Here is an 18,231-nt window from a genome sequence, read left to right on the forward strand (position 1 = left end):
AGCACCCAAATTTTGGAATATATTGTTTGATAGATACATCTTGTCATATTTCATATTCTATTTTTGATCTTATGGGAAGTTCATCTTTATTTGAACTTAATTTGCACCCTTCCCTACAAGACAAAAATAGTTTATATGAGTTTTCAAGATTTTCCAAGACATTTTATCTACCAAACAATATGATTCAAAATTGTTTAGGACGTTTTCTAGTATTCTTTTCTTTATATTTTAGGAAAATCCTAGGCTACCATTTAGGGTATTTTAGGCAAGATATTGTAGTGTTTAAAAATCATTCTTTTCATTGTCTTAGTCATAGTGTTATTACATTCTTAGGTTTTACTTCTAGGTTATGCTTAGGAGAGGAGCCTATTTCTACTTTTAGGGAGTCTAATTTTGATAGTTTATTTTTTCTTAGGCTAGATATAAGGACTCCTCTTAGGATCCATAATCCATTTTCTCATCATAAACATGTCACCTCTTATACATGGTTTGTTGTGTATGTAGGTGATGTTTCTTATTCCATGCATCCTCATGATTTGAGGACAAATCCTTTTCAAGAGGGAGGGGATGATGGAATCATGCCTAGGAAGGCAAGAGGTGACATATTGAAGGAGCCAAGAGGAGTTGGCTAGACATGAAGGTTTGGGCCAGTCAGGGCCCAATGGGCCTGATGGGCCTGGGAAGGCCCAAGTTGAACTTTTCATGGGCCATATTTTGTTATAGCTATTTTCATATGTTTTGTATACATCATGTTAGTATAGGTATCATATATTTTGGTCTTGTATTTTGGACCACATAGAGTAGCATTTTAGGTTTTAGGCTTGTTGGGCCTAGTTTTGGGCTTCATGGGCCTTTGGGAATTTGGTACCCAATATTGGGCTCATTTTCATTCTTGTAATTTTTCCTTTCCATTGTAATTGTTTGACCAATGTAATTAGGTCATTAGAATAGGAAAATACAAGGAATACTAAAGTATGCTAATTAGGTTAAACTAGGTTTAATTTGGAAGCCACACTCCTTGTTTATGGCACCATTTCCACCCACACTCCTTGTTTTTTCCTTTTTCCTTCTTCTTTTTCCACTCTTTTTTGGGTCTGGTTTTTGTTTCGCATGTTTGGTGCAAAAAAGGAAAACAAGTGTAGGTTTCATGGGGCAACAAATGCGAGCAAAAAACTCATAGTGGCAAAGACCCACAAGTGGGACCGCATGTAGAAGCATGGGCATTTAAGTGCATACCACATGTAATGAAGATGGGGGATTGTGAAACACAGAGTTGCACAATGCCACACAATGTGATGAAGAAGGAACATAAGTGTGAACTATGACATGGCAAAGGTGCAAACCCAGATCTGTTGCACCAATTTTGTTTCCTACTTTTCCGAAGACACAAAAATTTAGATCTAGTTTGATGAATGAAGGGGCATTGCATGCAATTGCTATGTGTGGTTGCAAATCAACTTTGATGGAGTAAGGTGGCTTTGTTTGAGTGGAAAAGAAGAATGGAAGTGAAATAGTTGGATATCGTTGCCATCATCATCAAAGATGGTGAGGGACTTAATTGAAAAGGAGGCCATTGATGGGTTGAGGGAGTGGTAGTGTCCAATGGTCAATGGTGGTGAGATTGTTGCAAAAGAGAAAAGGAATGTTAAAGTGTGGGGAGGTGTATCATAATTATTGAAACATGGATTAATCTAAAGGTTATTATTTGTGGTTCATCATACACCACGTGATATACTAGTCCACCGTAGAATTGGTCTTGGAATAGTAAAATAAACGGCATGAAAAGTTGGGATGAACATCAGTCTGAATTGACCTGATGGTTTTGAAACAAAAATTTAGATCAGTTTGAGTCATTGGATTGATTTAGATAATAAAAAAAATGACAAACTTGATCAATTGGATATGGGTCTTAAGTTTTGATTTTTCAAGCTCAAAGTGAATCAATCCACTCGATTAAATGTATGTATTTAGTTTTTAATTTTTTAAATAATGTTTTAATTATCATATGTAGTTGAGTTAACAATTAATAGTAATTTAATATTTTTTTCTAGCATTAACAATGTATAACACGTTATTTACCAAAAAAAAATTGTATAAACATGTCATTGTTGAGGCAAAAACATATTGTCATCATTATTGTTCAATTTCCTTTTTTCTTCAATTTTACCATTTTATATTTTTTTAATAATAAATTTGATTACTTGACCTAAACCAACCTAAATATGGTCAAGTTGGTTAAGTTTGGGTTAGAGACCTAAAAAAAAAAGGAGAAACTTGAATCAATCGAACCCAATTGAAACTAATTGGTTCAAATAAAAATAAAATAAAATAAAAAACTCCAAACCCTAAGGTTACATTCTCACACAATATCATATATAGTTTTTACAAACGTAAAGCAAGAAGGTTAAAATACGTTGATTTTTCTTTTAAACTCCATCCAACCTAGGCTTTTAGACCAAGTAAGGTTAACCCAAGAGTAAAGCTACTAAAGCTTAAGCTTTAGGTGCACCCAAAAAAAAAATATTTGTTATTAAATTTTATAAGGCAAAAATGCCACATATATTAACAAAAAAGTCTCATATATTCAACAAAAAAAATCTAACATTTGTTTATTCTTATTTACAAAAAAAAAAAAAAACACATAGAATTTGATATAGGTCTTACTTGCCATTAGGCCGACCTTGAGATTAAGGATAAAACCCCTATGATGACAACAAGAAGTTCCCTCTCAAGTGGTCTATAACAATGTTGGTTTAGAACTCCATAATCGATACATTGTCTTGATAGTAGCTTCAAGGCTTCTTTGAGAGGAAGCAATGGGTGGGCCCACAAATTTCTCATCGATAAATCAAAGACTAGACTTTTATGACATTTGAAGTCTCAAAGTTATGGATAACAATGACATCAAAATTATACGACAACAACACACCTACGTAGAGGGATGTCATTGTCAAAGGCCACATTATTGAAAACCAAGTCTCATATATTAACAAAAAAAAATAACATCTATTATTCTCATTTAAAATAAATTCTTAAAATTTACTTTAAGCCTCACTTACCATCAAAGGTTGTGAAGAATTCAAAATCACTTTAACCATATTTCAACAAACATACTCACATTAGCTTTGTCATAGGGGTGAGCAGAAATATGGAGATCAACCCATAACTGAACTAACTACATGAATAAAAAGGTGTTCAAGTGAATTCAAAAGATTCTATGAGTTGAGTGGGTATAATAAACAATTAAAAATGGATAACAATTGATGAGTCCAATTTTGAGAATTTTTTTCCACTAAAACTCAAATCGACCAACATATACTAGTTAAATGAAGTTTTATATTTTTAATTTGTGTAGACATGTCATGTCATGCTTAATTCATGTACAACTGTAAAATAATAGTGACATTGCCTCTATAATACATGTTAAAGTGTGAAACACTAAAGCATTGTAACATATCTTTGTGATTCATGTAGTGTATTGAAATATGTTTTTGAATGCAAATAACATGTGTTCAAGTAGATGGTAAAATAACTTCAAAGTAGTTGTAGAGTTTAAGTCTTCAAGAGGTTTTTTGTTTTTTCTTGTATGGTTGCACCTCCACCTCCCCACACTAGCCATGGAGATTTAAGAGTTACTCAGATTATAAGTTCAAGTTGGTGGATAGTCCCTAGGCATATATATGTGTAGTGGCATCAAGTTGTTATTCCTTTACTTTGTTTTCCCCTCATTGTGAACAAAGCATTGTTTTATAATGAAGATAGTTCATATGTTAAGTCAGACGAAGCAACTCTTAGTAAGGTTTTGAATGAGGCAAATATAATGCGTATTGTTATTTCTAACAAGTGTGTTAGTGTTTCAGATAAAGACATAAGTACAAGCAAACTAAAGAATAAAGAATATGCATGAGTTACTATCCACATCAGAACCAAGAGATAAGGCAAGCATTGGATAAAGGCTGATCAAATAGAGGGAAATACATCAGACGAAGATACCCACAAACATAGACACGAAAGAAATAAAGAAAAAGGACATGAGCAACCAAGTTGAAGGGCAAAAGCTAACAACACGATCAAACGGAATCAAGTCCAGCACAAGAAGAAAAATAATAAAGACTCAAATGATACAAGACCATGGACGTGGGACAAAACTAAGTCACAGCCAACCAGACGGAGACTCGAATAACACAAACAAAGATCAAGAGTGCTAGATTGCATTTGTAGATACAACAAGACGAACTACCTGGCATCCATACTCTCAGAGGAACACATGAAGACATCAAAATAGAAGAAGAAAGATAAGAAAAATGGATGAGCGCTTATCCACAAATCAAAACTACGTGTGTCAGAGCAAGTACACCTACCACTCAATAAAGGACAACGCCTCTGTAGCTACAAAACCAGGAAAGTACAGAGATATCTAGGTCATGTTTAATGCCAGATATAGAAGCAAGCAAACGGTATAAAAAGACTCCATGAAATGTAGATTCAGCAAGCAAACATTTAATGCAAGATTAGATGCATTAAATGCAAGAATCCACGAAGCCTGTGCAAACTAAACAAGAGAATCAGATGATGGTTAGTCAAGCATCAAAACGAGGTCTGCTCACAGACGAAAGAACATTCAACAAACACCAGATGAGGGCTACTACCAGAAAGAGACATTGGAGTATCAGAAGAAAAGCCAAAACGAGACCAAACCTGAAACAAGAAAAGTTGGTCAACTCTGTTAAAAGAATAGTTAAGGCAAGGCACATCATGAGAATCAGACAATTCAAGCTAATTAAATAGACAAAGTACAATATGTGCACCAGAAGACTATGGGTCCAATATCAAATGGATGTGTGTCAAGAACAACCTCCAGTGCAACGTGAAGAAATGGACCAAGTGTGAGACAAAGATAAGAAGAAAGTCAACTATGCATCAAACAAAGGACAACACAGACTGAAAGACACTCTAGACAGAAATAATGTCTGTTTATTCATATTGTTGACCAGATCAAAGAAAAAGCAAAACATTAAACCCAGACACTCAGACGAAGGTCAAGATTGAGATGCACAGAACCAACAGATGAAGACGAAGACTGCCACGCAAGCAATTAAAGAATCAAGTCTCAAGAGATAAACCAAGGCATCATCTACAACCACACAGAAGCTCTCAACGTAAAACACGTGATCTAAATAAAGAAACGAAGAAGAAGAGAAGCACGCAAAAGAAAAAGCATGTATGTGTCAGAAAAAGTACATTACCTTTTTAGAAAAGGATAACAACTATATTGCTGCATGACCAGAAAAAGACAAACAATTTTTAGGTCTCAGATAAAGTTAAACATTGCTGGTAACAAGACAGAGAAGAATACACGCAATGTCTAAAAATAGGAAGCAACATTTAATGCAAGACCAAATACATTAAATGAAAGGATCAAACTAGTCATGAACGACTATATCAGCTTTAACATACATATGCAACGGGCAAATTCTACAGGCCTATAAGTATGTAATAACCTCAAACCAAAAAAGGCTGGCAAGAAGCAACGAAAGAATGATCATAGGCATTGCCTTGGGCTTTGAGCATTAAGCACCAAAAGTAATATCAAGCCCAAAAGAAAAATAGAGAAATCAGAGATCGATTCTTCATAGTTAAATCTACAATGTATCATTGTATCCATCTCTGTAGTCTAAGGTGTTCCAAGTGTATCTTAGGAAGGAAACCTTAGTGAGTGTTATAACCTTATGTATCCTCTTTGTAAAGAGTAACCCACACACTCAAAATCTTTGTAGGACTAAGGTAGTGAAACCTTAGAGAGTGTAGTTCATATATGTATCATCTCTGTGAGAGTAACCCAAACACTCAAACTTGATTATATGTCTATCAAATGTAAAACCTGAAGAGGCTAGGGAAAGAATACTTGTAAAGCCCGGAGGGGCTTGTCAAAGAATACTCGCTGTGAGTCTGAAGAGGCTGATTAAAGAATACTAGCGCTGGTGAATGAAGTTGGCGGGCTAGGAGTGGCCGAGAATACTTGGATCAGGAGTGCTTTTGACCTAGGTGGTCCATAATAATCACTGCTAGCTAGAAGTGGCTGATAAGAATATACTAGCGCTGGTGAGTGAAGCTGGCAAGCCAGGAGTGGTCGAGAATACTTGGGGAACCAAAAGTGGTTTAAGAATACTAGAGCTGGTGAGTGAAGCTAGCCAACCAGGAGTGGTTGAGAATACTCGTGACTAGGAGTGGCCGTGACCGGGATGGTCTAGAATACTCAGGGCTTAGAGAGGTCGAGAATACTTGGACCAGGAGTGGTTCTGACCTAGGTGGTCCATAATACTCAATGCTAGCCTAAAGAGGCTGATAAGAAGATACTAGTGTTTATGAGTGAAGTCAACAGGCCAGAAGTGGTCGACAATACTTTTGTATTGAATTGTTTATCTAGTGGAACCCTTCAGTTAAAGGAGACTGGACGTAGCTCAGTTGAGTGAATCAGTATGAAAATGATTGCATTTTTTATTTATATTTCAGACACAAACTCTTCTTAATTGACAAATCATGTTAAAAACTTTGTCTACTGTCTATTCTTCATTAAAACCATTTTTTAGACGAAGATGCAAATTTTGTTTAACAAATATATTACACTGAAAAGTTTTATCTACTACTTATCCTTAAATGAAACTATCTTGAAAAGGAAAATGCAAGAACTTTAATTATTATTATATAAACCATTTTCCTCAGCAGATGATAAATCTTTCAGACGCAGTGACCTTGTGTTAAGAAAATTCTGCATAACCGTCTGGTATTTAAAAGTGCATTGGATGAAGAACATTAGTCTTAAAAAAATAGCTTAAAGTTCCTTCATACTCACACACACATATTCAACCCCCCTTCTATGTGTTTCATGTCTAACTTCATCATATTTTCTTAAACCTACTTGAATAACCTATTGCACCTACATACCCATAGCCTTCTTTGGTCGAAAACGGTTTAATTTATTCCAATTTTGATTAATAATATGGATAAGGTTTTTTTTTTACCTAAATTCGACTATGATCGCCCTGTGCTCACCCCTACTTTGTCGTATTATTCATCTCCCCTTTGGTGGCCTTGTACCATTGGAGAAATGTCACACTTGTAACATCCCATTTTTCATAAAATGTAATATAAGTATTTTATTAGTAATTTTGATTTTTTTTATTAATAAGGACTTTTTTAATATTTATTTGATTATTTGGTATATTTTGATATATTTTATATAAGGTATTTTATTAAAAGGTTATTTTAATATTTATTAAAAGGGAAGACAATTTGTAACTGTGGTTAAAATATTTTAACTAGAGGGTTAAAGGGAGGTTAAGGTTTTTAAAATAGCATATTTCTTATTGAACCCCTGTTACACTTTTATTTTTACATATGTGCTTTAAAGCTTAGAGAACAAGGACAGGAAGGAAATCACTTTGAAGTTGTGCACCTGTCATCTAATGCTTATTTAGGTAAGGAGGAGTGAGAAACCTCACTTTAGGTGCGGGTTTGTATGTTGAGCAGTGGGATTGACCCCCAATTCTATGTATGATGTATATGCTCATGTATGAATGATTTTTCCCAATTGTGTTTGTTTTGCTTCTTGTTCTTCTTATACTTGATTAATAACATGAATTGTTTGAATGATTAATCAATTGTGTGATTTGAATTATAATTATGTGACTTAAGGTCCCTACTAGTTCCCATAGGAAACCCAATGGGAACTTGTTGTGATGGTAGTGTAAGGATAGTGGTTGTATGTGTAAATTGAGGGATACGGAATTTTAATTGTATGTTATAGAACACTTTTACCGATTAAATTGTGTTTTGGTGAATTGAGTTGTTTCTTGTAATTCTACATTTTTTGTTGCATGTGGTTTTTGATATGTCATCAAGTGCCACTTAAGGTGCATCAGGCATCATCAAGGTCGAAGTTTGCTCTCAAGGTCTTTGATGCCAAGCATGGGATGACCCTCGTCGGGCACAGAAGCTCCAAGAGTTCCATATGATGCTTCCGTCGTGCGTGATCTAATTCTTGTCAATCGTGGATGGCATAGGAGCTCTCAATGGTGTTCTCAAGGGCATGAACTAGATCACGTTGGGTGTGGTCCAAACAGAGACCAATGTGGTCCTTTGAAGGTATTGTGCTGAGCATAAGATGTGTGTCATTGAGCAAAATTTTACCTACGATTCTTCTATTGTTCTTTTGTGTAATTCTATGTTGTAAATCTTATAATGTGATGATGATGAGTAATGGGATATAATGGATACATGAAATGTGAAGTTATGGAACCCCATGAATGTAATGCACATAGTCTATTTGACATGCATCACGTGCAGAAAAGATGTTTTTTAAGGGTACGATGTGGAATACATGTAAAAGAAGGCCTCTTATGTAAAAGCTTCGGAACCAACCTTGGGAATAGCTTAGTTTAGAAGTCTCAATATTACCCTGGTGAGCATGAGATATATCTTGCACAACTTAACTATGTTGAGTTTGAAGCCTTTTTGAAGATGTAGTTTCAGTTTTGGTGTAGCTTTGTTTAAGTTTGCTTCATTTTATATTTTTGGCCCATGTTAAAAGGATATTATATTGGTTGTTTCATAAGACTTAAACTTGTATGTGTTTTGCTTGTTATGTTGTTTATTTTCAAAACTTATCTTGTTTTTTTAGTAAACATATCTCAATATTTCTCATTTTATGTGAAAAGATAATGTAATAGATTATCAAGTTTTGGTAATAGATTACGAAGTGTTTTAACATTCAATGAAACTTGAATCATTCAAAAGAATTAAATGTTAAGTGAGGTAATAGATTACCATTTCAAGTAATAGATTACTGAAATTAGTATTTGGATTGAAATTCATAGCTCTCACTGTTTTAATCGATTATCATTTGTGGTAATAGATTACCATGGTGACTTTTGAGTGAAATAAGTGCTTTCAGTATCGGGTTAATTGATTACCCATTCTAGTAATCAATTACCTCTGTACAAATTGAGTTTTATGCTTACTAAGAAGTATGGATTAATTGATTACCATGTCTGGTAATAGATTATGTCTATTCTAAAATCAATGTGGTTTGGTTTTAAAACTCTGGTAATAGATTACTTTCACAAGTAATAGATTACAACTGTTATGAAAATTTTAAATGTTGAAATACTCTTTGCACTATAAATATAATTCTTTTCAAAACTTAAAAATATAATAATACTCTGAAAAACGTTTTAGAACAAGATAATATCACAAACTTTTCAGAAAGAATACAAGTGTTAAAGATTGATTGAAGAAGATGAGTTCTTGAAAGATTTCAAGATTTTTTTAGCTAATCTCTATACAAGATAATTCTAAACATATAAAGTGTATTCTATCTGATCTTAAATCTTTGTTTGTGCTTTTGGGCTGTGTTACTCTTTGAGATAGGATGTCTCAAGAAGAGTTAAGAGAAATCTTAAGACTAGGTTTTTCTCAAGTAGGTTCTTGTGGGGTGTAGGAATCTTTGTTTATGAAATCTTGTGGATTCAAGATTGTATATGATTTTCATTATGATTCTACATGGTGTGTGTAAAGAATATTATAGTGGAATAACTTGATTTAGTGGTGTGCTAAGTCAAGAACTGGGTGTATGCCCTTTTATGGCTAAACTAGTATAGATCGTTGTGTAATTATCTCTTAACCTTCATCTCTTGATATAATTTTATTATCCACTTGAGATATTTGTTAAAAAGGATTTCTAGAAAATGTTTCTTTATCTCTTATCAATTAATGTTCATATTTAGTTCATCATATATGTAATTTGGTAATAATAAAAGAAAAGACGGTAATTTTTAAAATCAATTTAGATTACAAGTATTTGATTTACTGCATGCTATATATGATATTTTGTATCTTATTACTGATTTGTAATCTGAATTTGATTAATTGTAATTGGGATAAGAAATAAGAGAATAAGAAAAAGGTTTTAAAGATCATAGAAAGTCATCTAAGTGTAGAATGTATTCAACCCGTGTCTTCTAAATTCGTGTTCTTTCGAGACCAACAAATTATTCCAATCAAACCTTCTTGGTAGTATGTCTTTCTAGTGAAAATACCTCCAAACCTTAAGATTAAATATTTTAACTTAAATATTAAATAATTTATTTAGGCATAATAAATTAAGTAAAAAAAATTAACATGATTATTTATGCTAAGTTAATGTGTATATATAATTATATATAATATATAATACTAAACATAAGTTAAAAAAAATTAAAACTAATACCACTGGTTTATTTAAATCTCTTTGATTAATATAATAAAGTAAAATCCTAATTCAAATATATATATATATATATATATATATATATATGTATAATTTAAAAAAAAAAAAAAACAAACAAACAAACAAAAAAGAGAAAGAAAGAAAGAAACTAATTTGGCAGATTTACCCTTCCGGACTCATCCCACCCTCAACCTGTCTTTTGACAGATTAAAACAGAAGAAATCAAAGCATATTGATGAGTCGAAAACTTCAACCCAATGTCAAAGTGAGTCCTTCCAATATTCCCACCCAAACACACTGGCCTTTCAGAATTGTTGAAAACCCTGCCTCTTTGGCAGGATTAAAATCTCGCTCTACTGGATGAATATGAACAGAGAATTTTACAAATTATACCTATTTTAGAGAAATTTTAAACTCCTTATTTAACAAAGGATTAAAATGCTGCGGAATTCTTTAAATTTTGGAATTAAGTATCCAAACAGAGCATTTTATTGAGTAACAATTGAAGTATCCTAAAAAATTTACATTACTATCAAATGCTGTATCCAAACACAGTTATTCCATACTTTCCTCAATTCCATCGATCCAAACACCACAAATTTCCATTCAAATTCACTTATATTTCTATTATTTCTCCTATACATCTTTCATCCTATTTTTCACTCCTATCCCACACAGCGTTACAGAATCCTAGTGAGTATACAAAACAAAATGGAACTACAGAAAGAATATGCATCTCTATAATTGTTGAGGGATAAAGCTACAAAATTTTCACTCTGGGAACTAAACTTCAACTATATAGTAAATTCCATTTATCAAAATCGGTTGTGAGCAGTTAAAGCCACTTGCTGACTTTTCTTTGCAACGCGCAAAATTACGGGCACACTTGTAGGAGGGATCTGCAACAAAAGCAGATAACATATTATGTAACTGGAAATAATGTTAAAACTACAAGAATTAAAAAGAAAGGGTATACAAAGATATTCACAATTTTAGCCTTTCTTAAGAAGATAATAATTGGATACGACAAATGAAATCATTTAAATTCAATCATAAATCACCTAACCAGAAAAATGATCCATAAAGGAAAAAAATAAGAATGGAAGAGTAGTTAGAATTCTAAAAATTCAAAGACACGAAAGAAATCAAGTAACTGGATGCCATCTAATTTAAAAGTTAAAACCTAGAACCACCAAGAGGTGACACAAAGCAGTACAGCGCTAACATGAAAACATGATAAAGTAGACACTTTTTCAACTTACAATTCCATGATCAGTCACAATGGCCGATACGTAATCTGAAGGAGTAGCATCATAACTGTCCGTCAAAACAAAATCAGTACATATATATTTATATATTTTGAGGGTTGTTCATACATATGAAATATCAAATATCTAAAGCTTAAAAAGCTTACTACAAATTCAGAAGCTGCAAGTTTTCTTGACTAGTCCAATTGTCCAGATAATTGATATCCATTCTTCCAGGAACGACGGCAACAGCACCTGGGTCACCTGCATGAAATTTTAAGTTTATCAAATTCAGTGTCCAACATTTTTCAAAATATGGTGTGTTGATTGTTTGGCAGTGCTAGCAGCCAATACAAGTGGGAGGAAATTGCCGCATTTTTTCGTAACAAATAACAATTAATAGCATTACAATTGAATTCCCATGAATATCTCTCTCAATATGTATCAAGCATATGCAGAATAGAAAATTATAATAATAACAAACCTGTACTCAAACTTACCTAGTTCATTTGAACATATTGAATCAAGCTGCACCCTTTTATGAAACTTGTAAGCTTCACAACAGATCAATACCGGAACACCATATGCATGAGCCACCATTGCAACACACGCAGTGCCCACCCTTGAATTTACAGTTCCATTAAACATAATGGAAGAAGCTCCCAGAAAAATTCGTGTGACCTCATGCATGACATAAGAAACAGCATTTACATGAGTATATGTACAACTCAGGCCCTTAGCCACCAGCCTACGAAGTAAAGCCTGGCTTTCAAACTTTGGTCGCAAGTCTACCACCACTACACGAAACTGTTTCCCAATTTCATGGGCATGTAAAAGAATCATCTCAACAACACATGATGATCCATATGTAAGAAGAACATCTCCATCGCTAACCTTTGTAGCAGCATGTCCAACAATCACCTTATCAGCAAGAATTATTCTTTCATTAATGAATTGATTAATATGTGAACTAAGAGTTTCTTTTGCTTCAGATTCAGTACGACTTGAATGCAAATTTGCAATACAACTCTTTACAAACCTAATAGCATTTCCCATGCTAATAGAAAGAGGTCTGCATTCAGCAAAAAATGAAACATAACTATTGATTTTTGCAGTTAAATCCTTAACAAGGACTTTAGCAGGCGGTGTGGAGTAGTCTTTAATGGCTTCCTGAAATGCTAAGAGCATTTCAATGCATCGGGCATTACTCCCTGATATATCTCCTGACAAATAACGCAATCCAACCTGACAATTAAGTAAGATTGATGAGCATCATCACAAGATACGTGCACACTTTGACAAGCAGTTAAAGTTGACACATTCGAGATTATCAAGGTCTCTCAAAGTATATTAAGGATTCAAAACATGTGTATCATAACGAAAAATAAAAGTTATAATAATATCAAAGAAATTGGAAATTCAACATCAAAGTCAAAGATTAATAATTAATTTAAGATGGTCCCCTAATTGCAGTTAAATTACATGTAACCAAAGATTATTGATCTAGTGAATGAAAAAAATACTAAAACTTTTATTGTTAATAACTTAATATTCACCTTAAGATTACATATTTAACTAACCTTGTCTAAAAAGTGATGCTATCTAGATTATTTTGAATCAACCTTACGAAACTCCAAAAGAGTACCTTCCACACAGCAGGATGCAGTGAATCAAGTTGGAAAAACATCGATTCAAGTTTAGCAAGCCGAGTCCCATGTTCATATTGAGGCAAATGGAGAAATAATTCAACTCTATGTCTAGCTTCAGTTTGATCAAATACTGCACGCCTTCTTGCCTTTTCCACTCTGTTTTCATCATCGAATTGCATTTGTGGAAGAGGAGCATGTTTTTTCTTTTTCTCCAAAGGACGATCTCCTGATTTCTTGTTGGTAGCTACTAACGACATAGAAAGAAGACCATCTTTCTTTTGTGAAGAATGCCTCGTACTTTTACTGGAGGCTGCTCCCCCAGATTCAGCAACTGCTGTGGTTCCATCAGCTGGATATAAAACAACTAAAAGCATAAGCACAGACTATAAAAGGGCATAAAATTACTGAATATCAGCAACTAGCAAATGAACTTTCTGATGTGTTAAGAACCATCTAATAAATCACTGAACTCCATTTTCTTTTTCGAGGCCAAGTTTTATGCAGAACTTTATCTAATTGTAACATCACATTGAATAAAACGAAGAGTGAGAATGATACTAAAAAAATATACACAAACCCAAAGAGTCACCAGACTGCTCAAAGGAAGAGTGTAACTTTTTTTAGAATTCATAATTCATAAAACTTACTGAAATTACGTCGAATTCGGTTATGCCGCTTTGCATGAAAGTTATTATGGTAAATAAGGAACCAAGATTGATTAAATAGTAATCTACACTTTTTCAATATTTAGAACAGTCTAATGTAACAGGCAGTTGTCAATATTTAGAGTGGGAAAACTCTTGAATTTAAAATTCATAGGAATGTACATAACAAATACAGGCATCTGAATTATGAAAAATTTATCATATAATGAACCAGCTTCAAAAGTTTTATCTTGGTATATTTTTAGAAAGAGAAAAGGATAAAATTAATTCTAATGGGTACAACCTTTAGAAGCAGCTTTTGCAGCTCTTTCTGCCTCCTGCAAGGCTCGTCTCTCAGTCTCTGTAGTTTCGGCTTCAAGTGGCTTTGAAATTGATGGCAGATCAGACAGTGCTTCTTTGGTAGCCTCTTCCCTCTTCTCTGCAGGATTTTTGGTTGCCATTTATATGTAATGGAATAGAAATGCAAATAATTCTACATAAAATTAGCTATCTATTGGAGGTAACACAGCATGTAGACTTTGTAAGAAGAAAAAATCTAAAACCACTTTGGTTGAAGAAAAAGAATGCCTGGTAATATAGAGCCCCTCCCAGTAGCAGAACCGAAAACGGACTGAAAGACTAAAAACTCTTGAATTTAAACTTCATAGGAATGTACATAACAATATAGGCATCTGAATTATGAAAAAATTATCATATAATGAACCAGGTTTATAAGTTTTATCTTGGTATTTTTTTAGAAAGAGAAAAGGATAAAATTAATTCTAATGGGTACAACCTTTAGAAGCAGCTTTTGCAGCTGTTTCTGCCTCCTGCAAGGCTCGTCTCTCAGTCTCGGTAGTTTCGGCTTCAAGTGGCTTTGAAATTGATGGCAGATCAGACAGTGCTTCTTTGGTAGCCTCTTCCCTCTTCTCTGCAGGATTTTTGGTTGCCATTTATATGTAATGGAATAGAAATGCAAATAATTATACGTAAAATTAGCTATCTATCGGAGGTAACACAGCTTGTAGCCTTTGTAAGAAGCAAAAATCTAAAAACCACTTTGGTTGAAGAAAAACAATGCAAGGTAATATAGAGGCCCTCCCAGTAGCAGAACCAAAAATGGACTGAAAGATTAAAAACTCTTGAATTTAAACTTCATACGAATGTACATAACAAACATAGGCATCTGAATTATGAAAAATTTATCATATAATGAACCAGCTTGATAAGTTTTATCTTGGTATTTTTTTAGAAAGAGAAAAGGATAAAATTAATTCTAATGGGTACAACCTTTAGAAGCAGCTTTTGCAGCTCTTTCTGCCTCCTGCAAGGCTCGTCTCTCAGTCTCCGTAGTTTTGGCTTCAAGTGGCTTTAAAATTGATGTCAGATGAGACAGTCCTTTGGTAGGCTCTTCCCTCTTCTCTGCAGGATTTTTGGTTGCCATTTATATGTAATGGAATAAGAAATGCAAATAATTCTACATAAAATTAGCTATCTATCGGAGGTAACACAGCTTGTTGCCTTTGTAAGAAGCAAAAATCTAAAACCACTTTGGTTGAAGAAAAAAAATGCCAGGTAAAATAGAACCCCTCCCACTAGCAGAACGAAAAGTGGACTGAAAGATTAAAAAAAATAAAGTACCTCAGTGCCACTAGTGCTTTACAGCAATACCCTTAATAAATCAATGATTGGGTTTTTTCCTTTTACTTTATCCTCTAGTAGTAGACTTACATTCACCTATTAGAGGTCATGAGTAATGGTTTGATATACATATGTAAGTCCGTGAACTTTCTGAGAATTTTTAATTTGGTCTCTAAATTTAAAAAAAAAAAAAATAGTGATTGGGACCTTGATCTTTCACAATCATTGTAATCGAGTCCCTTAAATTAGTATAATTGTCACAAATTGTTATCTTGCTGGAAGTTTTAAACCTCCATAAAGTCATAAACTAGTTCTAGAAATCTAATTACAAAAATTGGAGAATATCAAGGACCTAATTATAATAATCTTTTAGTTTAGCAACCTAATGAAAAATTTGTAATAAGTTCAGAGACCTATTGATGTATTAAACCATGAGTAATATTAAAGATCCCGAATTCTAGCAAATGCATGAACTTTACATAAAATGATTTTTTTAAAGAAGAAAAAAAAAACTAAGCTGATTGGCAATCATATCTAGATAACATTTCCTAAATTCAAGAGTCTAGTTGCTCTATTATTTAGAATACATCTAATAAAACTTGTGCTAAAAACAACAAATAAATGTAAATAACCATGTTCAAGAGGCTTTTATTTTGATACAAATTGATCCCAATAAGAGACAAGATTTATATAAATCACTACACATTTGAACCCCAAACGCTCAAACTCAAAGCATATTAAATAAATAAGACCAGCCCTAAACCTCCACCTAACAGCTTAGGTTGTGTCTGGTAATCCATTGGAAAGCCATTGTATATATGCATTACAAAGGAGATAACTGTGTATTGAGCCAAACATCCATTAAGCTCTATTATAACGGCAAACCAAACATACACTTGAGCATGGAGTTACCCTAAGACATGATATCAAAGCCTTTATGACTATGGTAAGGATTTCACTTATTGCCACCTATTCTTCAAAATTAAAATATATTTTAGCACAAGGTATAGTGGGCATATACATTGTCCATGTGGGACCAATGGGATTTTCTCTTGTTAATAAGATGACCTATCATGAGTGATCCATGTTCAGTATATTGGTCAGTTTTACGTTAGTTGCTGAAGGCTTAACACAACCTTCTTCCTTTACCCAAGCTTGGACTGGCAATGAAACTATAAAGGACTTTGGAGGAAGTTGTCAAGAGGAATCTTGTGTTAAATAACATCTTTGAAACTTCAGTCTTTAACAGAGTCGAATGACCTCTGTGATTCAAGTAATCAACCTCATCTAATGGGATAAGGCTTTGTTGTTGTTGTTGTACATTAGATGACCTAAGCATGTAATCTAGTGAATATCGAAGAAACCACCTCAATGCATGCTTTTTGAAAATGATATCCTTGCAGTGAAAACGTTGAGACAAGGGAATAAATGGTAAACTAGAGTAGTGGAGACAAGCTTTGGCATCGCATGGTTTCAGATAGAACCCTAAATGTTAACTTAGACCCAAAAAGTCGAGCAACACAACGTACATTCCATAAAACTTTAATAATCCAACTTCACTCCCAAATAATGACTAGAAGACAACGAGTATTCAGAGCAATCTAATAAACAATTCATGAAATACATAACCTAACTTAACTTCAACATTAAACCACTTCACAACCATGGTAATTAATCACAACGCGCAGAAACATCAAAACCGCAAAATAACAACTACAACCGCGATTGAACATTTCAATTTGAAACACTAAACACAACCAAAGAAATTCAAGAAACATAGTCAGCATACCAGCGCCTCCAGAGAGGTTTATCACATTCACCTCCGGCGAAGTCGCCGGAGGCGGCTCGAGCGGAGAGTCAAACCCTACGGGGAAGTCGCGGGGGCCGGAAGAGTCCTCGGAGAACTCTCGGTCGCCGATGAGGCTCGAAGAAGTCGAAGACGAAATTGGCGAGCCGACGAGCGGCAAATACCGGGGCCTGTAGCCCCCAACTGGCATTTGGTCGCCGGAGGTGCGGCGGCGAATGCCGGTGATGGGAACAGGCACAGCGGCGGAATGTTGACGCCGCGGCGGAATGGCGGCGGAGCCGGGAGCGGGAGAGTCATCGGGGTCTGATTCGGGTTGCGGAGCGGAGTGCGGGTCCATGGAAGGGAGGCGCGTGTAACGGAATGTGATGATGTTGCTTGCAGAAGAAGTTATGTGAAGAGGAGTTAGTTAGAGTTCGTTTTATATGGGACTTTCAATTTCAACGGTTTCTTCACGGAGAAGAAGAGTAGTCAAGTAAGTAGTAAAGTAGCTACGTACTCCCCGGTGGGAATCGGATGTCATAAAAAAAATTAAAAAATAATAATAATAATTATTATTATTATTATTATTACAAGGTTTAATATTATTTTTTATTATTTTATAATTATATATCCTAATTTCTAATAATATTAATAAAATATGCTTTGAATGAATTCATAATATTAAATATTTTTATAAATTAATTAATGTGTTTAATGATTGTTGTAATTATCTATATATGTAAAAAGAAAAAGAATTCACATATTATATAATGCAAATGACTTAAATGAATTAATTCCTACTGTTAGAATAGTGGATTAAGCCTAACTCAACCCTACAAAACTGGCTTATAAGGTGAAGGTTGCTTTCCACTTATATACTATTCAATTGCCTAATCTCTAGTCGATGTGGGACTTGGATTTTTCCCAATACACCCCCTCACGTCCAGTACTATTGGGCTTGGTGCGTGGATAAATGGTGGGTGGCCCTTTTTTAATG

The 18,231-nt window shown here is 34.0% G+C and overlaps 1 protein-coding gene across 1 annotated transcript; it reads right to left on the reverse strand.

Annotated features, from left to right (window-relative positions):
• Positions 1-10,738: 10,738 nt before the first annotated feature.
• Positions 10,739-17,698, reverse strand: LOC109808966 (uncharacterized). The gene is made up of 9 exons (XM_020372167.3): positions 17,238-17,698; positions 15,098-15,229; positions 14,604-14,738; positions 14,112-14,246; positions 13,160-13,512; positions 12,015-12,759; positions 11,682-11,778; positions 11,530-11,584; positions 10,739-11,166 (listed from the first exon to the last, which is right to left on the reverse strand). The coding sequence occupies exons 1-9, from the start codon at positions 17,590-17,592 to the stop codon at positions 11,083-11,085; spliced, it is 2,091 nt and encodes a 696-aa protein (XP_020227756.2). The 5' UTR covers positions 17,593-17,698; the 3' UTR covers positions 10,739-11,082.
• Between the last annotated feature and the right edge of the window lie 533 nt (positions 17,699-18,231).

This window comes from Cajanus cajan, chromosome 6 (genome assembly GCF_000230855.2).
Source record: "Cajanus cajan strain Asha chromosome 6, NIPB_CcT2T_4, whole genome shotgun sequence".
Lineage (NCBI taxonomy): Eukaryota > Viridiplantae > Streptophyta > Magnoliopsida > Fabales > Fabaceae > Cajanus > Cajanus cajan.